Source organism: Ipomoea triloba, chromosome 10 (assembly GCF_003576645.1).
Source record: "Ipomoea triloba cultivar NCNSP0323 chromosome 10, ASM357664v1".
Lineage (NCBI taxonomy): Eukaryota > Viridiplantae > Streptophyta > Magnoliopsida > Solanales > Convolvulaceae > Ipomoea > Ipomoea triloba.
In genome coordinates, this window is record NC_044925.1 from 27,523,139 (window position 1) to 27,545,672 (window position 22,534).

At 37.4% G+C, this 22,534-nt stretch overlaps 5 protein-coding genes across 9 annotated transcripts; 2 read left to right on the forward strand and 3 right to left on the reverse strand.

Annotated features, from left to right (window-relative positions):
- Positions 1–440: 440 nt before the first annotated feature.
- On the reverse strand, positions 441–4,749 carry LOC116031942. Its single transcript, XM_031274310.1, has 5 exons — positions 4,383–4,749; positions 2,460–3,923; positions 1,374–2,347; positions 1,162–1,275; positions 441–1,088 (listed from the first exon to the last, which is right to left on the reverse strand). Exons 1-5 carry the CDS (start codon positions 4,402–4,404, stop codon positions 663–665), a joined length of 3,000 nt encoding a protein of 999 aa, XP_031130170.1. The 5' UTR covers positions 4,405–4,749; the 3' UTR covers positions 441–662.
- Positions 4,750–7,382: 2,633 nt separating this feature from the next.
- Positions 7,383–9,548, forward strand: LOC116032994. 2 transcript variants are annotated; one of them, XM_031275749.1, is made up of 3 exons: positions 7,383–7,682; positions 8,703–8,847; positions 9,306–9,548. In XM_031275749.1, exons 1-3 carry the CDS (start codon positions 7,509–7,511, stop codon positions 9,437–9,439), a joined length of 453 nt encoding a protein of 150 aa, XP_031131609.1. In that variant the 5' UTR covers positions 7,383–7,508; the 3' UTR covers positions 9,440–9,548. The 2 variants fall into 2 exon arrangements, with proteins under 2 accessions (XP_031131609.1, XP_031131608.1); XM_031275748.1 differs by having other exon boundaries at positions 7,390–7,682; positions 8,691–8,847.
- A 120-nt stretch (positions 9,549–9,668) lies between these two features.
- LOC116032993 lies at positions 9,669–11,691 on the reverse strand. Its single transcript, XM_031275747.1, has 5 exons — positions 11,287–11,691; positions 11,135–11,188; positions 10,527–10,680; positions 9,907–9,986; positions 9,669–9,798 (listed from the first exon to the last, which is right to left on the reverse strand). The coding sequence occupies exons 1-4, from the start codon at positions 11,638–11,640 to the stop codon at positions 9,961–9,963; spliced, it is 588 nt and encodes a 195-aa protein (XP_031131607.1). The 5' UTR covers positions 11,641–11,691; the 3' UTR covers positions 9,669–9,798; positions 9,907–9,960.
- A 321-nt stretch (positions 11,692–12,012) lies between these two features.
- LOC116032641 (ubiquinol oxidase, mitochondrial) lies at positions 12,013–15,060 on the reverse strand. The gene is made up of 4 exons (XM_031275308.1): positions 14,495–15,060; positions 14,059–14,187; positions 12,811–13,299; positions 12,013–12,507 (listed from the first exon to the last, which is right to left on the reverse strand). Exons 1-4 carry the CDS (start codon positions 14,849–14,851, stop codon positions 12,448–12,450), a joined length of 1,035 nt encoding a protein of 344 aa, XP_031131168.1. The 5' UTR covers positions 14,852–15,060; the 3' UTR covers positions 12,013–12,447.
- Positions 15,061–18,878: 3,818 nt separating this feature from the next.
- LOC116032584 (probable protein phosphatase 2C 10) lies at positions 18,879–22,033 on the forward strand. 4 transcript variants are annotated; one of them, XM_031275222.1, is made up of 6 exons: positions 18,879–19,156; positions 19,317–19,425; positions 19,952–20,184; positions 20,640–20,916; positions 21,222–21,376; positions 21,462–22,033. In XM_031275222.1, the coding sequence occupies exons 2-6, from the start codon at positions 19,410–19,412 to the stop codon at positions 21,600–21,602; spliced, it is 822 nt and encodes a 273-aa protein (XP_031131082.1). In that variant the 5' UTR covers positions 18,879–19,156; positions 19,317–19,409; the 3' UTR covers positions 21,603–22,033. The 4 variants fall into 4 exon arrangements, with proteins under 4 accessions (XP_031131082.1, XP_031131080.1, XP_031131081.1 ...); XM_031275220.1 differs by having other exon boundaries at positions 18,882–19,156; positions 19,945–20,184; XM_031275221.1 differs by lacking the exon at positions 18,879–19,156 and adding an exon at positions 19,206–19,251 and having other exon boundaries at positions 19,333–19,425; positions 19,945–20,184.
- Positions 22,034–22,534: the final 501 nt, after the last annotated feature.

Consider the following 22,534-nt stretch of genomic DNA (forward strand, 5'->3'; position numbering starts at 1 on the left):
AGTTTTTTAGTTCTAGGTAGCAATGAGAGCTTAGGTGAGAGATCATGTAAAGGCAAGAATGTGCCTATGCTCCCATAAGGTTAAAGCAATGTGTTTGTTTGGTTGGAAATGGTTATGTTGAATGGAAGTTCATGTGTTATGAAGCAAACAAGTATGTTGAATTTGTCAATGAATTCCTATTTTGATGTTGGAAATGGTTATGTTGTAAAATGTGCATATGGTAATGGTTGTGGTTTGTTGGAATTGGCTTGCCAAACCATGACCAAATGGTTTGGCTGTAACATAGCAATTACCCTGCCAAACCATTACCAAATGGTTTGCCAGTAACATAACAATTTTACTGCCAAACCATTACCAAATTGCCTGCCAAACATGACCAAATTTAGGAGTTCATTACCTAGCAAAACTGTAAGTAAAGAACACTCAAACTGGAAGCAACCAAAAACATTCATTATGAACCCATTCATTACCAATCATTACAAGCAAAAAACATTCACAGTTAATCATTGTAAACCAACTAAGTTAACAATAGCAACATTAGCAAAATACCAACAGGACCAACTGTTTTAGTGCATTTACAGGACCAACAGTAACAACTGTAGCAAAAATACCAACAGTAGCAAAAACTTAAAGAAACAGTAGGCTGAGACAATTCATGCATTTCATTCAATTTCCAGAGGTGAGTCCACTGTGTTGTTGAATCTTGACTTCAGATTGCTTCTTGTGCCATATCTTCTCCGAGGTTGAACAGGGCTAGTCTTTGAAGCTTTGGTCACTTGAGGTGTACTTTCTGGCTGAGTGGTGTCAAGTTCCATTTCAGGTTGGGTAATTGAGATTTCTTCTTGTTCAGCCACTACAGGTTCAGCCACATTGTCAAACATAGCTGCCACCTCAACTGCTTCACTCCAAAAATCTGGACCAATAGTGTCGTCTATACCAATTCCAAGTGGCACAACAGGATTGGAACCACCTACTGATTCATTGAGAGTTGTTTGGTTGATTTTCCTTTTCATAGGAATAAGCTTGCTCTGTCTGGCAGTAGGCTGAGTACCACATGTCTGCTTCTGTTTCCTAACTCTTGGATTAGGCTATATGAAAACAAATGAAATGGAGTAAGTAATACATATACTTTCAAAATTAAAACTAAAGGCACCTCTGTACCTGTCTCTGGATTGGAGCAGTCTGGGTAGGCACAGCAGTAGGCACAGTAGTTGAGGAACCATCTCCTTTGTCAGTTGCGGTTTTTGGCTTGATTTTCCTTTTTCTTGGATTAAGCTACCAACCAATAAATTGAATGATATAAACAGTTGGATTGAATGATATAGATAGCTGGATTGAGTAATAATAACAAATAAATTGAATGAATCATATACCTTTCTCTGACTGTTTGTAGGATCAAGAGGGCATGTCCTTGCATTATGACCTGTCTTGTTGCATTTCTTACAGTGTTTCACAATCACACTACGGTTCATATGCGTACCATCTTTGGTCATCTCAGGTGCTGACATCTTTCTCAGTTTTTTTGGTCTGCCAGCCTTCCTTGTGTACAAAGGGGGCAGTAGTGGTTGCTTATTGGACTTAGGCCATTCACTTGGACCAGCCAATGGCTTTATTCTCCCTCCATATGTGTTCAAGTAACTATTTATGGAGTAACAATCACTTACATAATGATGCACAACACCCCCTTTACCATGCTTAAGCCATATGGCACAAATTGCATGCTTACAAGGTATTCCTGTTAAGTCCCATTTTCTACAACTACAAGCCCCCCTCATCAAATCAACACTATGTTGCTCTAAGCTCCCTAACCCTGACATACACCTAATCTCAAACAAATTTTCATCACTTTGACTCCCTAAACACCCAGCAGCAAATTGCTCAACAACAGCAATTTTCTTCATAATTGTAAGGCAAAAATGCCCCTTCCAACTAGCAGCCTTTTGTTTGCTTTCAAAGAGTTTTTTCATCAACAGTTTCCTAATACTTTCTAAACATGAAATCAAAGGCTGTTCCCTAGCATCTAAGATCATTGCATTAAAACTTTCAGAAATATTATTCACTAGTGCATCAGATTTAGAGAAAGGTGTGAAATGGGACCTTGACCACTCAGATGGGTGTCTCTCAGCTAGCCATTTATATGCTTCAACATCCATGTTCTTGATCTCACCCATTGCATCATTAAAACTGTTGACTGTGGTGGCCTTGGCTGCTGCCCACAAACCATCTTTCAATGCCTTGCCTACAAATCCTGCAAGCTTCATGTTACCATGTAGATGCCTCACACAAAATCTGTGAGTGGCATATGGTAAAACATCTTCAAAAGCTGGTAAAAGCCCCTTTTGTTTGTCTGCCAAATAAAAAAGCAACAAGTTATAACAGTATGTTATTATTCAGTATGAATGTGAGCTGGTGTTTATTCAGTATGCAGTATTCAGTATGATCAACAGCATAAAGGTTACCTGATATAAATATGAGCTGGTGTTCATCTTCCCTTGAGATTTTCAGGTCCACCCTAAGTAATTCCAAAAACCAGCTCCATGACTCCTTTGTTTCCAGTTCTACAATGGCATATGCTAAAGGGAAGATGTTGTCATTCCCATCAATTCCAACAGCAGTCAAAAGTTGTCCTCCAAATTTGCTCTTCAAATAGCAACCATCAACTCCAATTATTTTCCTACAAAACTTGTAGCCTTCTTTGCAAGCCTCCCAGCAGAAATACATCCTAAGGAACCTAGATCTTCCTTCATACTTCAAGTCAGACTCTTTCACTTTCCATGTAGTATTGGGGTTTGTTTTTTCAATCTCCAAGACATAGTCCCAAATCTTGTTAAAGAATTCAATTGCCTCTCCTTCAATAACTTTCTTAGCTTTTTTGATAGCCCTATAAGCTTGTCTAGTACTAATCTCACATTTATCATCAACCTTGACTTTGTCTCTAAATTCTGAAGTGGTCCAGTTGGTGTGGTGTCCAATCTCTTGCACCCACCTCTTTGCAATCCTTGTTGATTTCACCATGGAGTTCTGAAACACCCAACCACAGCCTACATGTTCTTCATTAAAAGTAACAATTCTCCAAGACATGGCATTCTTCACTTTCCAAAGATTAATCTTGAAAGGGCAACCTTCCTGTCTACATCTTACACACATTCTACACTTGTCATTCTTAGTAAACTTCAAATCCTTCCCATTATTCAATGCATAATTATGCACAGCTTGTTTAAATTCAGCCTTTGTTCCAAATGTTAGGCCAACACTGAACTTTGGAGACTTCATCTCACTCTTTGGCCTAAACACGGGGAATTTAAACTGCTCATCCTCATCACTGTCTTTCCCACTGTCTTCATCAGAAAAATCAACTCCATCATTCACAGTCTTAGTCCCAGAACCAGCCCCTTTCTCAACCCCTTTCTCAGTTCCAATTCCTTCATTCACATACCCAGCCCCAGTAAGTATCTCATCACTATCTACAGCAACAGTTTTCCCTAACCCTGCAAACTCTACATTTGGATCGACATGACCCTCAAAGTCTAAGTCATCACTTCCCCCACTGTCATCATCACTGTACTCCCCTTCATCATATTCTTCATCATCATCTGACTGACAATCTCCTTCAACTAAAGGTTCAGCCTCACCCTGCCCCTCACCTACAACCCAAACCTCAATTAGATTGGGAAATTGTCCTATGTCACATATTGCCCAACAATCACTATCTGTCTCTAATTCAAATAAAACCCCATCCCTAGTTGATGTAAAGTATTTAAACTTCTCTAACATATTATACCCCAAATCTTCAACTGTTTCCCTTAAAGTAATCATGCCCCACAAATCAATATCCAAATTCAAACACTCAGTTGCCCCTCCAACATATCCTATTTCATTCCTTTTAAGGCAACCACCATGCCTTAACTTCAAGCAAAAGGTATCTGTTTTATTACCAAAAGCATAAACACAAAAGAACTCAGAATAAAGAATTACAGTAAAACCTTTTTTTATTATTTCTAACATAATAAAGTAATATGTATGGGTAAACCTCTATTTATGGGTATAGTAATGTGTGGTCCACACCAACTGGTACTGCATTCCATAAAGTTCAACAACTACAAGCATGTGGTCCCCAAAATATGTTTTCATATTCCCAGTTTTCACAGATTTTCATAAACAAAGTGGGCACCACCAACCCCACACAACAAAAGCATGTTCAACAATCAATACACAACAAACACAATAACACATATATAAATGCCCGGCACATGCACATACTTTTTTCATTCTACACACACAAAAGTCAGAACACATTCATGCCTCAAAACACTTACATTCAACATCTACCTAGGTTCTGAATATTAACAACAGAAAAACGTACACAAACATTCAACACTTACCTAGGTTTTTGGCGGAATCCATTGTCGTTAATCCCTTCGTTTCTCCCTACTTCCTTGCTGGTCCTTCCGAAATTGATAGAATTTCGCTTCCAATTTCTTCGATATTGGTCGGATTTGATACGATATTTGATCGGATTCGATGCAATTTTGTCGAAATCGAAGAATAGGATTTAGGACTTAGGTTTTCTTGTTTTCTAATTTCTTTCCTCTCAGTCAAAGCACACCGTCAATGCTATAGGAGACGACGACCCTCTACTGAAAAGACAATTCTACCCCTCGGTTTGACGGCTCCTGGACGGATAAGCTAACGATGGACCAACAGTGGCAATACCATGAAAAGAGTGGGTATAATGTGGCAAAAATTAAGGAAGTGGACTAAAATTAGCAATGTCACAATAACAATAGGACCAAAAATGGTAATGACTCATAATATAATCTCATTATACCGATATCATGTTGGTAATCACACCAATTCTATGTATCCTTTTCCAATCGCAATTAGGGAGAAACCTGCTAGTTTCCAACCACAAATGTGGTCGGGAAAGCTTCTAGATTGGCTGAATTGCTTGATCTCCTATCGACAAACATTTCCCAAGCTAAGCTAACCAAGAATAATAACCTAAACGAATTATTAACCTTAAATAAATATAATTCGATCATGTTAAGACCATCATGTACACCATACTCACGTGACCTGCCAGATTTATTTGGTCAAATGTAGAGTGCAAGACGACTACCCGATCACCCAAAGATGCATGGTCGCGACACGTGGAGAGCATGTAATGAGTTTGGAACTTGTTAACTTGCTACCCACTATAAATTTGAGCACTTTACTTAATGTTCGGGGGACTTTTTTGGCTCCCAACTAACACCCCTTCAACCGGAGCTTCCCGACCACATATGATCAAAGCTTTAATTAATTTCCTTTAATTAATTTTTTGAATTGGTCATATTCAATCCGACTTGAAATAATTTTTCTTATCAAAGACCAATATTTGAAAATTGAAACTTCATATTAAAACTGTCAGGATTTAATTATGCATAATCAAATACAATTTTACATTTAAAAATCAACTGAACTACCCCTAAATAATTTAGGAGTAATAACCAAGAGGCATGTAAGGTAGTGTAAATTTTCCCAATAATTCATCTATATCGTACTTATTGACGAATGACAAAAACTTGTGTGAGACCATCTAATCTCACCGTGAAAACGGGTCGGATCAAGATGAAAATGTAATACTTTTACATTTTAATTTAAAAGTAGAGTCAATTCCTTTTTTGGTCCTAGACTTATAGTGGCAAAGACAATTTTAGTCCTCCATAAAAAATTTGGCCAATTTATGGACGCACTTATTGTAACAAGGACAATTTTGGTCCTCCGTCTATTATCTTGTTAGTTGACCGTCTAAATGAAGGGCATTTTTGTCAATTCAGCAAAACTAAGTCTAATTTTCTTCCCAAAATTAAGTTTCGTTTGTTTTGGACCTCCCTCTTCATCTTCCTCCTCGTTTTCCCTCTCGACCAACAGTAGTAGAAGTTTTGGCGGCAGTACAGGAAGACGACGAACTCCCTTCTCCTCTTGTGCAACGATGACGGCTTGGAGCGTGGTTGGAGGCTACGACGATGGTTTCTCGACGAGCAGTGGCGAAACTCCGATGACCATGGCAGCAGTTCCACAAACCAGCAGCAGCGATGGACAGAACTGCGCTTGCACGCGACCTTCCCTGTTTCCGGCGAGCAACGCCCGTAGCAGCTATGGTGGATTAGTTCATCAAAAGCTCAAACCCGAACAAGTAACAATTATTCTGAGGTTGATTAATCCATCAAAAGCTCAAACTAGAACCCGATGGAATCTCCGGCGGAGCACTCCTGGAGAATGAGGCAGTCCCTAGGATTTGACCTGCTCACCCTATCACTCTCCGGCGAGGGAACAAATGGGGTCACCATTGATGTCGCCGCTAGGGATTGAAAGGGGTGAGGAGCGCCGGGTTGGGATGCGAACATGCTCAACGACCTTTTCATCCCAGAAGATGCGGTACGTATTCTAAAAACTCCAGTGAACAGGGAGAGGGAAGACGAGTGGTATTGGAGGTATGAATTTCGTGGGTGCTACTCTGTGGGTAGTGGTTACAAGATTTTGTTGAACGCAATCCCAGAGGCTAACAGTTTCAAGTCATGAAATAAGCTATGGAGTTTAAAGGTGGTCTCTAAGATCCGCAATCTGCTTTGGCGTAGCATTAAAGAAGTGCTCCCTGTTTGCGCAGCCCTCCGCAAGAGAAGAATCGACGTTGAAGCAGTTTGCCCTCTATGTAACAATGTTGAAGAGATGCCGCTGCCGCCACAGGTGAACCAGACAGATTATGGATGGTGATGACAAGTAGACCAGTTCAAATTTTTTAAACCCAGGTGACATAATCATATCAATTTCAAGAATTCTAAACACTATTATAATAATGATGATTTAATCAATTCCTTCTACGGAATAAATTACTACTCATAAAAGTAATCCATATTCAAAAGAAATGTAAAAATTTGTTAAATTTGTAGTTGGCAAAAGAGCAAACATGTGGAGTGCAGAGATTCATGGCTTAAAACTTGAACTAACATGGGTCCTATCTTCGCAATTTTTGAAACTGAAGTTGCAGGAGAAAACCGGCTGCTTAACATTCCCGTTGACCTGAAATACATGTGGACTACACTCGGTTCGCCGTTAAACTGGAACAAAAGAAGGGATATCATGAAATGACGCAAATACCCCCTCTCCAACAGCCATCTAACAGAAATATAGACGGAGGACCAAAATTGTCCTCGTCACAATAAATGTGTCCATAAATTGGTCAATTTTTTTATGGAGGACTAAAATTGTCTTTGCCACTATAAGTCTAGGACCAAAAAAGGAATTGACTCTTAAAAGTATTATATTTTTCTTCAAAGTTATTATATTTTCTCTTATAAGTAATATGACATTTGCATTTTGATTCAACCGATGGACCCGAGTAACCTTACAAAATTAATTCCTGTTCTGAGAAAAGAAAGAGGAGATCCAAGTATCCAACCCCCATCAACGTTGACGACAAGTATTACCGCCATTGCGGAAGCAAGAGAGCTCATCAGCTGATAATAATGGAGGAGAAGGGCAAAGGGAGTGAGAGATGGACGGCTTCGATCGCGAATTTATCAGAGATGGCAGGCAATCTTGACTCCCTGCAAAAACTGCTTGTCAAGAAAGCCGTCTATGTTGACGAAGACACATACTCAAAAGCCTATCTCACTTCCGAACAAGCCCGAACCATCAAGGTAAACCATAAACCGAGTAATTATCTGGATTTTGATTTAATTTCTTCAATTTACTGCCTCTATCTCTGAAAATTTTTGATGGATTCTCCATTGGAATTGGAATTCATTGATTTTGGTAATTGGGTGCCCGAAAGACTACTTTTTTGCGTTTAGAACCCTTGCAGTCAATAATTTTGAGTTATGAGGTGATGCCGTAAGCTTACAAAAATCAGTTTGATATCCAAGACCTCCATTGATATCTTTCATTTCTGAAGCGTACAAGTAGCTCAGTTTGATTCCTTACTGTTCCTGCAAAAATTGTTTGTGGGATTTGGGCTTGTGATGCTATGGATATTATAAATTGATGCTTGATGTTGGATTATACTTTTTGAATTTAACAACCTTGATAGTTTCTGTTAAGATTAGAAAGATTACATGCCAGTAGTAGTACTTGACCATTGGGATCCATACAATCTAAGAAATCTAGACAAGATGATTGAAGTGATCAGCAAAACAAGTTGCTTATTCTTGATTTTGAAGTTGGCTTACAACAAAGATGAGATCAAGAATCATTGATGGAGAGAGAGACAGTAGTTATGTCATTTTTTTTTTTGAGTGACGAGGAAAACTCGCAATCATTGCTCAAGGCAGTCAAGGGTGTGCATTGGATAAACCCCAATCGTGACTCTAGCTGGCAAAAGACCACAAGGAGGTAAACCATCCTAGGTTGCCCATAGCTGATTGGCTCAAACCAAGAATGCCAATAAGCTACTCCTAGCATGTCATATTTTTAATGGTGTAGCATAGTGGAAGAAAGAATAATAGGTAGAAATGTGTAATTGTGCATTGTGTTCGTCCTGCCTATTGTGTGTCTGCATTACTTATATTAGCATATGTGATAAGATTAGTGAAGGTACCAGTTTCAGAATATCTAGTTGAAAATAATACATTATGCAGTATTTACTGTTTGGCTGAACGTCACTTCAGTAAATGGATTGTTTAAAAGGAGTACTGATTCTATAATGGCAGGTTCTTGAGCAGAGAGTTGAGACTTTAGAGCGGGAACTAGATTCTGCCATTTCGGCTGCTGCTCGTGCACGGACAGAGAAACGACAAGCGGAGGCAGCTCAGAAGGCTGCAGAACTACAGGCACAAGAGATCACAAAAGAGCTCGAAAATACCACAAGTGCGTTTTTCTTTTCTCTACATACCACATGACTAGAAAACTCTTTATGAAAGTTTTTTTCTTGGAGCTTTGGATTGTCTTCTTGGCTCTTTATGCAACAATTTGTGTTTTGTTTTGTTGTTTCTTCTTTCATTATTTATTTCTTTTAGAACAGAAATTTTGCTTGACTGTCTGCTAGAGAGTGCAAATAGATGTGTTGGTGTTAGATGAAATCTTGAATAGGTTAGGCTAGTTCCAATTGAAGCTTCTGTTTAAAACTTGATATAGTAATTTCTTCATGTGAGTAATTGATAAGTATATGTTGTTCCAAATCAAGCTAATGATTGTTGCATTTCAAGTGGTGTATGGCAGTTGTTACATGGTTTATGGAAGAATGGAAAATATCGGGTTGAACAGTTCTAGTGCTTGCCCAAAATTGCTGTACTCGTGAGTCATTTCATTGTTGTTTGATCTTGCAGAAGTTTTTGCGCTGCACATGGAAGAGTTGCGTGCAAAGCAGGACGAGATTGCAAAGCGTGATAAAGATATCAAACTCCTTGAGGCCATAATTCAGACGCTCGGGGGCAGGGATTCACAATCCATAGATGATTAGAATTGGTTTTCCCCTATAACATAACATCATGTATCTTCCCATTATTGTGTATTGCAAAGATTCTTTCAAAGCTGATTCTTTTCTGTAATACTCAATAGTCCTTGCCTTCCTTCTTGCACCTTTTCATGATGATCCTTTTACAAGACCATTGCTGTTTCAGAAGCATTTTTTCAGATACAAAACTAAAAGAGCAACATTTCAGTAATAGGCACATCTGGATTTCTATAACTGAGTGGCAAATGTGTCTTAGGATTTTATAATTCAACAGGGGGCCTCAGCCCTCAGATCATTGATAATACTATGTTTTCTCATGATGAAGATGGCTTCCTTCAATAAATTCGCCACTAGGTGCGGTTTACCTATTGATGAACATAAAATAGTATGATAAGCATATTAAGAACAATGATAACTTCATATTTGGTAATTGGTATCATAAGACTGTGTTCTAGTATGACAAGGATATATACCATGATGGAAGATCGATGCTTATTGCGAGAAATTCTCTGCCTTCATGATGGAATTTATCCTTCAGTAGGAGCTCCCAGACCTGCCAATTATGCACCAAACTCTCTATAAGTAACATGAAAGCCTGACCTGATATTTCAATTCACCATTACGATTAAAAGGAGGTGCTTCAGCACTAGTGGACTGGACTGGATGTTCACTTTGAACCCTAGTGAGAAACTTGATAGATGTAGTGTTGTAGTGAAGAACAAAGATCCACAAAGGGGCGACTGCTTCCTAGTTTGTATTAATATTCAAAAGCATCATCCCTTGGCACCCAAAAGTGGGAGAGTGGTTATAGAGACCTCTAATACTTTCTCCACTAACACAAATAAACCTATACCATTCCAACACTAGTATAATTATTAATTAAGTTGGTGTGATTATAACTGCTTGCTAGTTTCGAGTGTTAATAACTATACTTCCACTGAAATGCTTCAAAAGATTGCCTTTTTGAGATGATAACAGCAATGATGACACTGAAGTAAGAATCAAATGGATTGCACACAAGAGGCAAGGGATATGTCATGTGCAACTGGAAACACATAAAAAGACCCCAAATAGAGTATGAAGGAATGTAAACCTTGGAAGTCAGATTTGAATCCACAACTAGTCAAATGCTTTGCAAGTTCCTCTCCCAATTGCTTTTGCCAGCCTGCCACGGCCTTGGCTTCAGATACAGGCAATATGGTTGCTGTTGCCGTTGTAAGATCAACAGTAGCTGAAGAAACCTGTGGCTGTTTATAAGCACAACATATAATGAATACTCAACCCAGTAACAAGTGAAGACTTTCTAACATAGATTTCTCTCCAATCTCTGTTCTGCATTGAATTTAAGAGTATTTATGCATCCAAAAATCTCATAATTGCATATAACATTATTGTGTTTTCCAATTCTTGAGAATCTTGCTAATTAGCAGTGCTTAATAGTATTAACATCTGACACTTCCATTTTTAAGTTTTAACATAGAATCTTGCTAATTAGCAGCGCTTAATAGTATTAACATCTGACACTTCCATTTTTAAGTTTTAACATACAAAGGAATGCAAGCGCAGTGACATTAGGGCATTCAAATGAGCGAGACAATATAACACAACACGGAATCCTTATATCTCTATGGCTGATTCAATTAGTTCAGATTTCAATAACTAAGAAATGCAGTTTCATCAATTCACCACACGCACACTTACTTGATTTTCTAAAATCTTCTTCACGCTGGAGGTGCAACCCCCACACATCATCCCCTGCAAACATCAGCAACAAATTTTCTAACAAATTTCATAAAATTGTATAAAATTATACATCATACAAATACAGAGATGCCGGAAAAGAGCTAACATACATCAACGTGAAGAACAATGACATCAGAAGACAAAGCGGATACATCATCACTAACTCCCCCTCCTGTGGCAGAGATGGAGACAATTCGCTGCGGCTCCTTCCGAACCGGCTGCCAGCAGAGCGCTCCCGAGTTACCGGTACGAGAAACCGAGCCGAGGCGGGTCAGATCCCCGAATTCTCTCGGACGGAAGCTCCGAAGCCTGGCCCCAGCGAGTCGACAGGGTAAAACAATGTGAGTAGACGGAGGAGCGAAGGAATGGCACTGGAAGTGAGAAATGAAAGAGGTGGAGTATATGGATTTGGGTAGTGTAAGGAGAGAGTTTGCTGTGGAAGCTGCTAACAAGGTTGACTCCATTGTAGAGCTAGAAAACACGAATCCTATTGCTGAAGCAGTGAGCTCATAACTCTATATATCTACTACTACTCTGCTCGTAGCTGCAGATTTATGATTTTTCTGGTCTTTGGGCCTGGGCTCGTACTGTTTAAGTTGGACCGTTTAGGTTGACAAAATTGTTATAGCATATAGGGGGTTTATATTGCATTGTAAACACAGATATACAAATTATGTGCATTCCCTACATGTACAAAAACTGTTAACTGCATGTACAAAATCTGAATTTTTGGACTAAGGTTTACAATGTGAAGTAGACACTGGTCAATTTGCCCGAACCACGGCCAAGCTGATTTGTTTTTATTTTCTTTTTAATAAATTATGAAGTAACAGCAATTTTTTTTTTCAATCTAGACGAAGGAAAACTCAAAGCGAGAAGAACTAATAAGTCTTTACAACGATTCTCATCGGGGATGAAATTCCCAGCTGATCATCCTATAAGATACACATAATTCCAGGAGATGTTCCTCCATGTCTTTCTAACTATTCAAGCATTCAGTTGTCTTTACACCATATTAGTTCTGATGGAGATAAGCATGCTTGATTTTACTTACAGAGTAACAACATATGTAATCTATATCCTTGTGTTATAGACACTATCATCTTTAGTAATTCCAAGTGAAAGCCATTGGCCTCTAAACCGATAACACATCTCTAAAAACATGACAGTAAAACTCTCGTGAATAGCCCTCAATCAGAGACAAAGTACATGCAGTAGTATTCTTTTTATCTAATGGTCATAAATTGGTAATCATTGGATGCAACGTGATTTCAGTGGTACCCAATAGGAGCCGGTGCTTCCTTCAATTCCTTGCCCTGAAAACGGATATCCTGCATATTCAAGATTTCAAGGATTAAAACTTTAATCACCATTATTAGGATCAAGCCATTATCGGCTTGAGACAGGTCCCCTCTTATTAGCATCAAGCAGTTACTATTAAGCCAAAATTGTAGATTCCAACTTTATTTAGGCATAATGTTGGACTTAGTGCTTTCACCGACTTCGACCAATAATTCCATAGCCACCAATTGTTGGACTTGGCCAGTTCCGGCCTCTGCCCAACAATCATTATCATCCTGAATGACTACAGAAGCAAAAACCAGACAGTAGCAGAGAGATCAAATCATGCTTACAGAAGCAAAATGGTTGACATCTCGATGATGGGCTTCATCTGCACGAATGACTGTAATGACATCCTTGAGCCTTGCATCCTTCGGCAGTCTCCAATAGTCTATAGCAATGGCAGGGGCCGGAACGTTTTCAATCTTGCCACTGTTAATGTCATTCAGAAACTCGGTGTATGAATGTATGGCTTCCTCTTCTAGATATCCCACGATTCTGTGTGCGAGCTTGGAAGAACACAGGTAAAGGATGAAGAAACAGTTGAAGAACACTCCCTGCACCACAAGAACCAGTAGCCTTTCGTACCATTTTGGCTTCACAAGCTCCACCATGGTCATCAGGTGCATCCTCTCGTTCTCTGCTTCGTCGAGTAATGCTTTGATCCAGCCCCCGCTGTGTTCGAACTTGCGGAGAGATCTCAGATGCAGAAGCATCCCTCCCACCATTCCAGGAACTGCTGCCACTGTCTCCAGCATCATAGCACGACACCCGTATCGCCTCTGCACCATGTATATATATGTATATGATGGGTATGTAATTCACTCCGAAGATAATGGAAAATGATGAAAAAAGATGTATTATTGGTAAAATAGTATACTTACCATATTCAAGTTTTGGCCCTCTTTTCTAATACTATTACTAATTATTACTTGCTCACGACCGGTCTACTATTTTACCATTAAAATGCACTTCTATTATCACTATATGACCATTATAATTATCAATAAGACATGTCTTTGATATTCTTGCAATGTCCTCTCGCATTGCAAGGTTGGGTCATAAGAGCTAGGCCGATACCACTTCTAAGTCAAGTGTCATGGGCTACTCAATAAAAACTATCCCGACATGATTTTATAATTATTAATGAGAGATGTTATGATATTCTTGAAAATAGACTACATTGTTATTTAACCATTAAGACACATTCCATTATTTCAGAATTATCTTATAATTATCAAATGAAGTGTGTCATTGTATTCTTGCAATGTCCTCAATCATTGATTAATTGCTAGGTTGTGTGGTCGAAGCTAGGTGGAGACCACCTATGCGATCAAATCTTGTGGACTATTGAATAAGAACTAACTCAAAGTATCCGTTTAGAATTTTAAATAAGCTCAGGACCGACCAGACTAACGTATGTGATTGGGACTTAAAAATTTATGTATGCTAATCCGGATCCATGGCAGGACTCACACCAAATTCTGATGTTAAGATAAATGTGCAAAGAATGCAGAGCCAATGGAACAGAATAATCAGACCTGGAAGAAGATATCAGTTGGAATTCTAAGAAGTTTCACCGTCCTGAAAGCAAATTTGTCCATGAATGTCTTTGGTACATGGTGCTTGGTTAGATCTATCGACACGTCTGCTCGATATGTCTCCCATGGCTGCAAGATGGAAAAGCATCAAAATCAATACACGCAGAGAGACTTTAGAGGAATAACTACCATACAACAATCTGATAATCTCTTTCGCCTTGTACATGGAGTCTGAAAGTTCGAATCTCACAAATCAAGTTTCAACTTCAGACATTGCAGTTCATCCGTATAATATATACGGCCAGTTCAAAATGAAGAAGACGACTATGAATCTACACAAGCATAATTTCCCAAGTACTAGCACAATAACACACATATCAGATGTATACATCTGCTTAATTTGCAATTGGAGTGAACATGATCATATATATGTTACCATGAAACAATTCCACGGCCACGCGCTACCGTCTTCTCTCGTGATCTGCGGTCGCATGATGCCCCAATAGCTTGAAACCTCCAACTCACCACTCCCCTCCTTCTTCTCCTTCACATCGCCGCCCTGCTTCTTATCCTTGTCTTTCTCCACCGCTGCGGTCGTCGTCGAGCTCATCATTCTTCTGCTCTCCCAACGACAACAGAACGCCGTCATAGTCACTGCCGGCTCATCCAGCGACCTCAGCGCCGGCGCCTTCACAACCACAGTCGACGACGCCGAAAGTGATGAGACGTACCGGCTAGCACTACCGCCGGCGATCAGTCGCCTCATCACAGCCCTAGCCAGCAACTGATTCATGTTAGCATCAAAATTTCGCTTAGAGTTTAATTATCGAATTCAAGTGATTGAATTCAAGCATCAAATTCACTCATCAGCGTGCTAGAAACTCGGAAGTTTGTTCTGAAAGAGAGCAGTTAAGAAGATACTCGAGGGATGGAGAAATGATTTGCTACATACTCATCCGCAGTCCTGACGCTTTAAGATATTGTACCTTGAGAACGAAAGTATGAGTTCGTCGGAAAGGTACAATCGAGTAATGCGAGATGGAGCAGTTGAATTTGATTGTTAGTTCAGTAATAAATCTTTGGCTGTGAAAAGACGAACGACCATTGGAGTGAAGAAGATTGCATTGTCGGGAATGTTAAGTGACGAAAATGCCCATAATCATTGTTTTAATTTCCGTGAATCTGCTTATCTGAACCGTCTTTTACTACTACATTAAATTTTCTCCAAGTTCAGTGGAGCCCGATTTTTATGTGGACTCGATTTTTTATTCTTAATTTTTATTTTTCAGTTAAATTTTGTATGTAAACACTTTTTTATGTTACAGAATAGTATAATAAAAATAACTTATTACTGTTCACATCATAACAGTTTGAAAGCATATTTAGTATCATTGAATAACTAAAAGATTTAATCTATATCACAAATAATTAAGAGATTAAATTCACATTACATTTATAACTAAAAATCTCAAGTGTCAATTTTATTCTTTAAAAAAACATAAAATTTGGTCATGTCACTTAAACAAATGTCAAACAAAAGTAAATAATTAATATAACTGATAATGTCGAGTATGTTAGTCTAAGTGATAACTCGTGATTCAACATGTGATATTATCCAATATGCAATAGTTAACTTCTCTAACAATATTTAATTAGGTGTCAACAACATCAATTTACAATCTTTCTTCTAGTTTCTAACATGTAAAAATAATTTTTTTTTAAGTAGTGATTTTGTGACTTCTTTGTCATTAAGAAAAAGTCATATATCATGTACTAATCATATATAATCAAATTATAAAATCTCTATACCTTTTTATTGTTTAATTTTTTTTTAAACATTTGATTGCTTAACTTAATGATGCCGTGTTTAAAATTGTGTCTTCATTTTTAGTAATATAATAACATGATTTAATCAACCATTGACATGTAAATAGTATACGTAATCTATGTATCAAATGCAAATAAGAAATTCAGCAGCACAAAGCAAATTCAGCTTTGAAGACCTGATTATAATATAGGTGGCTACTTAAAAAAAATAAAAAAAAGACGGAGTAAAAACATGATTTTTGTATTAGAAGATTATGAGTTTAATTATTGTTAATACTCTATTAATTGAACTCGTTGCACAAGATTTTTGTAATGCAATTTACTCTTGTCAACATTTTTCCAGTCAAATTCGTGGTATAGGGTCTTATTAGTTTGTTTTAGCCTTTATAGGTAGTTTATTAAAGGTTAGTGCACACGGATACAAATGGTGATTTCTATCACATATTAAATTATTTTAATTTCTAAAAATATTTCTTTACAATCAAGTGGCCTAAATCTATGCAAGGGATTAGCTATAAATACATGTTTGACTTGAACGCTGGGACGGCGCCTTGAATTTCCATCCTTTCGGCAGTAATTGCCTTTAGATTGTCCAATTATATTAAATTAAATTAATCATTATTTAGCATTATTCAATTAATTTGATTTTACATCGACTTTTGTAGTATAAGTTTCAAGTATTTATCATGAATTATTGTGTTGAGAGTGATATTGTAAATACGGACTGTATTCTGTATACAATAGAAGCTACGGATAGATCGGTTCGGTCTAGAATATTTAGACTAGAATCTATTTAGATGAAATACCAAGCTCGAGTAACCTAACAGTAGGTTAGAGGTCTCCGAATTCTCTTTAGCTATCAGGAATCAACTAAAAATTACTCTCTCATGCATTTAATGCGGTATTTATAGTGAAGCTAGGAGACAATTTTCGAGCCATCAGCATGGCAGGCATGTGGAGCGCATGCACCGGCCCCTGGTCGAACGAAATTGTGACCATACACGGGGGGCGAGATGTTCTTCACACCACTTAGGTGTTGAGGCATAGCAATCGGGCCGAGCTCTCGGGGTCGGAGGCGAGGCCTTGACATAGTCAGCCCAGGGAAGAGATCATGAGGTCAGCCTACTATGGGAAGTTAGGAAGTGCAACCTTTCGGTCGGGCCTGATCAGCCTGGATTCCGGTCGTGCCGCGCATTTGGTCTGGCCGCACTGATCCTGGTCCCCTATGGGGTATTCCCTATCAAGGAGAAAACTTTATTTTTGTTATTCTTGATAGTAATTCTCAAGATAAATTTTTATAATCGCTTATATTAAATAGAGTTAATTTCGGTGAAGTCCTTTGTATTTTGTGTCAATTTCAAATTTAGTATCAGTTTATCATTTGTATCATTTAACACCTCAAACTATCACATTTTAGATATTTCTAAAAAAAAAAATCACATTTTAGATATTCTACTTTGGTCATTTTGATGATTTTTATGATGAAATCATATTTTAGGCAAACATATTTTTATCTCTTTAATTTTTTAAATTATTTCTCTAATGAGTTAATTCAAGCGGAGGTCCATTGTCTTTGGTTGCACTTTCAAAGTTAGTCCTAGACAATTGTTTTTGTCATTTAAGACTACATGCTATTATATTTTGTCACTTTTGGTTATTCTGATGACTTTTTCCGATGAAATCATATTTTATGAAAAAAAAATTCGATGACAAAAAAAATACTTTTTTTTATTATAAATATTTTCTTGGCTCTACAACTATAGTAGATGATTCAGAGAATGGTGACATCTTGAGTATTTCAACTGCATTGCAAAATGACTTCCCTATACTCGAAGGTCCTCACTATTTAATATTATATTTACTAGTATAAGTATTAAATTTCATATTGACTCGATCAGTCTCGTCTGAGAGACGAAAGCTAGGGGAGCGAATGAGATTAGATACCCCAGTAGTCCTAGCCGTAAACGATGGATACTAGGCGCTGTGCGGACAAGAATTCATGATACAATCTCACATAAATTTTTGCCATGTTATTAATATTATTTATCTTTTATGTATAAGTTGTCACCTATTACATTTTTTTTTAAAGAGTAAAGTAAAGGTTGTGGTAAGCTGGTAGTAATGATAATTTGAAAGTAGGGGTGTGCAAGTTGACAAAAGTTTCAGCAGTTGACCAAGAAAAGAGAGATGATGCATTCTTTGGGGAAATTTCAAATGTCCTTGTCATCAATTATGTCTTGCTTTAGTACGGAGTAATACAATTTAATACGGAGTTACTCCAATCACAATATTTTTAAATTATTCACTTTTTTTTTTAATCATTTTTTCTATTTGTAATATCTTAATTCATATTTAGTTTAAATCGTATATATTAAGTTTGATATATTGTATTTATATACAAAAATCAATTATTCAGCATTAAAAATAAACTTATGTTGATCTCAACGATTTTTACCGTCTGTGTTATCATTTTTCACACAACATTTAATGTCTTAATTTGTGGTTGATTCCCGTGACGTTTATAGAATACCAATTGTTTTAAATTGTTGTGTTTACATTTTTAGAACAATTGAAAAAATACATTAAAAAATTATTTATAAATTCTCACATTTTCGAGAATCAAACAACACGTGTGAAACTCATTTTACCTTTTTTTTTTTGAATAATCAGAAAAATTATAGTCAATACTCAAACATATGTATTGAATAAATATTATACTATTGTATAATAATCAGTAAGATAGTAAATCATACATTGAGAAGTAAACTGTAAAAGAGTAAAAGATAGTCACATACATAAATCTGACTCAGAAAATACTGATAATAATTAAATTTATAATTTTTAAATATGAGAATGATGCTTCACACTTGATTTGCAAACGTCATTTCAACTTTAGGAGAATGAGTGGGGAAAGGGGAAATGGAAAAAACACTGAAACGCAACAGCTGTAACATACATATGAATAGTGGCTCTGACTGGTATGAGCAGAATACGATTAAAAAAGGAAGACAAAGTCAATAAGGGGAGGCCATAACCCCATTCTTGCCTGCACAGAATCCAAAATACCAAAATCGGAGAGAACCTTTCAACAAACTCCACGGCAAAATCTTGTTGAATTTTCTTTCTCTATCTGTTTTTTTTTATATCTTCTGTTAGCATATATAGCAGCGGGCGTATAAAAATCTGGGTCAGCGGCTGAGTCAAAATCCAGTAGGTGTACCGATTTTTTCGCTTGTCGTTTCTTCAAAAAGTATCGATACCCTTTGGATCGGTGAGTGGGAGTTGTTGATATGCCCTTTTCGTGATTTCCAGTGAACTTTTAGAGAACTTGTTGACGAAAAATTTGATTATTGCTCCGCGTTTGAGGTTTCTATTTTTTTCTGTTTATTTGATGCTTTTTTTGATGATCATGGCCTTGTTTTGTTTTTCAGAGGTTTTGAATTTCAGGGCTTTGGAGTTTTTAAGGGTAGATGTTGATTGGTGGAGAAAGAAGCTGAGGTTGAGCTGAATTATATGGATTGTCTATGCTGTTTCGATTCGGTGAGGTCTTGGTAGTTGCTATTTTGGGATTTATTCAATTCTTATATCATCATGCTGCTGCTTATTATTATTTTAATTTTTATCTGTTTGGTGTGGCTCTTAAATCTGAATGGACTATAACAATGGCAATGATTCATTAGTTGTTTGGGTTTAAAGTTTTGATTCCCTTATGTGGCTGTATGCTTTCAATTTGTGCCTTTTATCAGTGGAAATACTGCTAGAGTGCTAGGGTTTCAGCTGAATTATGTGAAAAAATTGAAGGATGTACATGTTTGGTTTTTATTGGAGATAGGAAGTTTTGGATGAAAGGGGCTGTTTACTTTGCTCCTTACATCTATTGCTGGATTGTGTTCCCTTATTTGAATGATGATGACTCTGAGTATGGGATCATAAGAATTTATAACTTCGTGATTTCCCCTATGTGGTTTGTTATTCTGTATTTGGATTTTGGACACGCTGCAAAATAAGTGTGGTTTTGGGCGCACTGGTTTCAAAACTGATGTTATACTGCCACTTTAGCTTGCAGGAGGACGGTCGTCATGTGGCTCTGGCAAGGGAAGAAGCCACCACGGGCCTGCCAAGTTTGGTTTCAACCTTGTTAAAGGGAAAGCAAGCCATCCCATGGAGGATTTCCATGTTGCGAAGTTTGTTCAGATGCACGGACGTGAGCTAGGGCTCTTTGCTATTTATGACGGGCATTTGGGAGACAGTGTACCTGCATATTTGCAAAAGCATTTATTTTCCAATATCTTGAAGGAGGTTAGCTACGTTTTATGTCAAAGCAAGTGTTAGAAGTATATTTCTGGATTTCCTGGTTTATACAGAATAAGTGCTTGTTATGTTTTCTGTGCATTTCACTCTTTCTTTCTTACATGGATAATTATCTGGCAATATTTATGATATAGACGTATCAAGAGATTGGTGTACTTACATTTTATACACATATTTTTAGAAACGGGTGCTTTTCTTGTCTTGACAAGTTAGATGTTCTTTAACGTGGTTGCATTTTTTCTTTGTCTGGGAAGTGTTAATGCTGTTATGTGAATAAAGCTTGCTAACATTTTTAAGGATATTCAAGCTTTGTGCATGTAGAGATGCTGTGATTGGAAATGTACCTGTTTTTTAGTTATTGTGACACCTATTTCATCGATGTATTCAATATCTGATTTTGAACTTGTGCAATGACCCTTTTCATATACTGTTACCAATTGCAGAATGACTTCTGGACTGATCCACAGACAGCGATCTTTAAAGCGTACGAGAGAACTGATCAGGCTATTCTCTCGCACAGTCCCGATCTAGGGAGAGGTGGGTCGACTGCAGTCACTGCAATTCTCATAAATGGCCAGAAATTGTGGGTAGCTAATGTTGGGGATTCACGAGCAGTCCTTTCTAGACGGGGGGAGGCTATACAATTGTCGATTGATCATGAGCCCAATACTGAGCGAGGCAGCATAGAAGATAGAGGTGGCTTTGTTTCAAACATGCCAGGTTGCCGTTACATAAGATGTGCTTATTCATAATTCATATACATATGTCACATTTCATGCTACCTAAGCCTGTACTTTCTTGAATGCCCTCAATAGAAGCCTTTATGATCATATCTATACTATTGCTGAACGCCTTATCGTCCAATGTCCTTGATTTTAGGCTATTAAATTTGTTTTTGCGTAAATTTGCTCCCCCCCACCCGGTCCCCGGGGCTTAATCTGTCTTTAAAATCATGATGCATTTTGTTGTTCGAATGCTTCTTATACATAACAATGGCATAAAACCTATTTGAATTCCTATCTCAGGAGATGTTGCAAGAGTAAATGGCCAACTTGCTGTTTCTCGTGCTTTTGGAGACAAGAACTTGAAGACGCACTTGCGATCTGACCCTGACGTTACTAGCGCTGATATCAATCCAGATATCGAGCTCCTCATCCTTGCCAGTGATGGCCTGTGGAAGGTGCCCCCCTTGCGCTTACCCTCTTCCCACTAACACTTCCTTCCATCTCTTCTTTTCTTGATACCATCTGTCAATCTCCACGCAGGTCATGTCCAACCAAGAGGCAGTTGACATTGCAAAGAAGATTAAGGACCCCCAGAAGGCAGCCAAGCAATTAGCCGCCGAAGCATTGGAACGAGATAGTAAAGACGATATCTCCTGCATCGTTGTCCGGTTTAAAGGGTAAAACCCTGTACACAAGCGATGATCCCGGTGTGCAGTATATATATTTATTTATATAGGGGACATCTGTTAGGATGACACCAGAATTTACAGAAAAAAACAGGCCCTAAAATTCTTCGGTATCAGCATAAACCATTCCATGTATCCTTCAAGTGATTATATGTGTCCCTCCCCTTCTCTTCTGTAATATGTTAGATTCTTTTTACTCGGGATGTGTGATGACTAGATGTTTGGTTTCTTGAGCGTGTAGATTCATATGATAGCTGTTATTATTATCATTATTTTTTTTTCGAAAATTTGCCTGCAGACATTGGAGATTTAGGTATTGACAGACTTTGGTTTTCATGTAATGTTTGATGAAATGGACCAGCTTTTCTTTGTATGATTGAAGTATTTATTTGAAACCTCTTTCAATAGAGTTATTTGATCAGTCTAGTCATGTTCCATCTGATAGAATTTGAATGATTACACAGCTTATAGCCCCTTGTTATCTTTGTTTTTGTTTCATGCTTTTATAGTTGTCTCATTTTATTTGTTCTATTTATTATTCATTGATTAAATTACATTTTTATCTATGCTTATTTTCTTTAATATTTTTTGGGGATAATGGTGGGGAAACCCAAGAATAATTACTCCTATTTACAATGAATGATTAGTTATCTTTATCTGAAAAATGTCAATATCAAAATTTTGTAATATGAATTAAACAATTGGGAGCGGATATTAACTTGAGAAAATAGTTATGAAAAAATATGGTTAATAAATACGATGTGGTGAAGATAAATGGCTGAAAGATAAATAATAACTGAAAAAATCAATTTGAGCGTGAGTGACATGCACTTTTAAGAGAACCTCCTATGAATGATTTAAAAAACGTGGTCGGATAAAAAATACAAAATTTTAATTTTAATTCAAATATAGAAGCTGAAAAGCTAA

Coding starts and splice junctions, on each gene's coding strand:
- LOC116031942 (XM_031274310.1), bottom strand. CDS start 4,404: ATGGATTCCGCCAAAAACCTAG. Junction 2,348..2,459: donor CCAGCTCATATTTATATCAG/GTAACCTTTATG, acceptor TTTATTTGGCAG/ACAAACAAAAGGGGCTTTTA. Junction 1,089..1,161: donor CTGCTCCAATCCAGAGACAG/GTACAGAGGTGC, acceptor GTTTTCATATAG/CCTAATCCAAGAGTTAGGAA.
- LOC116032994 (XM_031275748.1), top strand. CDS start 7,509: ATGGAGGAGAAGGGCAAAGGGAGTGAGAGATGGACGGCTTCGATCGCG. Junction 7,683..8,690: donor AACAAGCCCGAACCATCAAG/GTAAACCATAAA, acceptor CTATAATGGCAG/GTTCTTGAGCAGAGAGTTGA. Junction 8,848..9,305: donor AGAGCTCGAAAATACCACAA/GTGCGTTTTTCT, acceptor TTGATCTTGCAG/AAGTTTTTGCGCTGCACATG.
- LOC116032993 (XM_031275747.1), bottom strand. CDS start 11,640: ATGGAGTCAACCTTGTTAGCAGCTTCCACAGCAAACTCTCTCCTTACA. Junction 10,681..11,134: donor AGAAGATTTTAGAAAATCAA/GTAAGTGTGCGT, acceptor GCTTATAAACAG/CCACAGGTTTCTTCAGCTAC. Junction 9,987..10,526: donor ATTCAAATCTGACTTCCAAG/GTTTACATTCCT, acceptor CATAATTGGCAG/GTCTGGGAGCTCCTACTGAA.
- LOC116032641 (XM_031275308.1), bottom strand. CDS start 14,851: ATGAATCAGTTGCTGGCTAGGGCTGTGATGAGGCGACTGATCGCCGGC. Junction 14,188..14,494: donor GGCCGTGGAATTGTTTCATG/GTAACATATATA, acceptor TCCATCTTGCAG/CCATGGGAGACATATCGAGC. Junction 13,300..14,058: donor CAACTGATATCTTCTTCCAG/GTCTGATTATTC, acceptor TACATGGTGCAG/AGGCGATACGGGTGTCGTGC.
- LOC116032584 (XM_031275220.1), top strand. CDS start 19,399: ATGGATTGTCTATGCTGTTTCGATTCG. Junction 20,185..20,639: donor TTTCCAATATCTTGAAGGAG/GTTAGCTACGTT, acceptor TACCAATTGCAG/AATGACTTCTGGACTGATCC. Junction 21,377..21,461: donor CCAGTGATGGCCTGTGGAAG/GTGCCCCCCTTG, acceptor ATCTCCACGCAG/GTCATGTCCAACCAAGAGGC.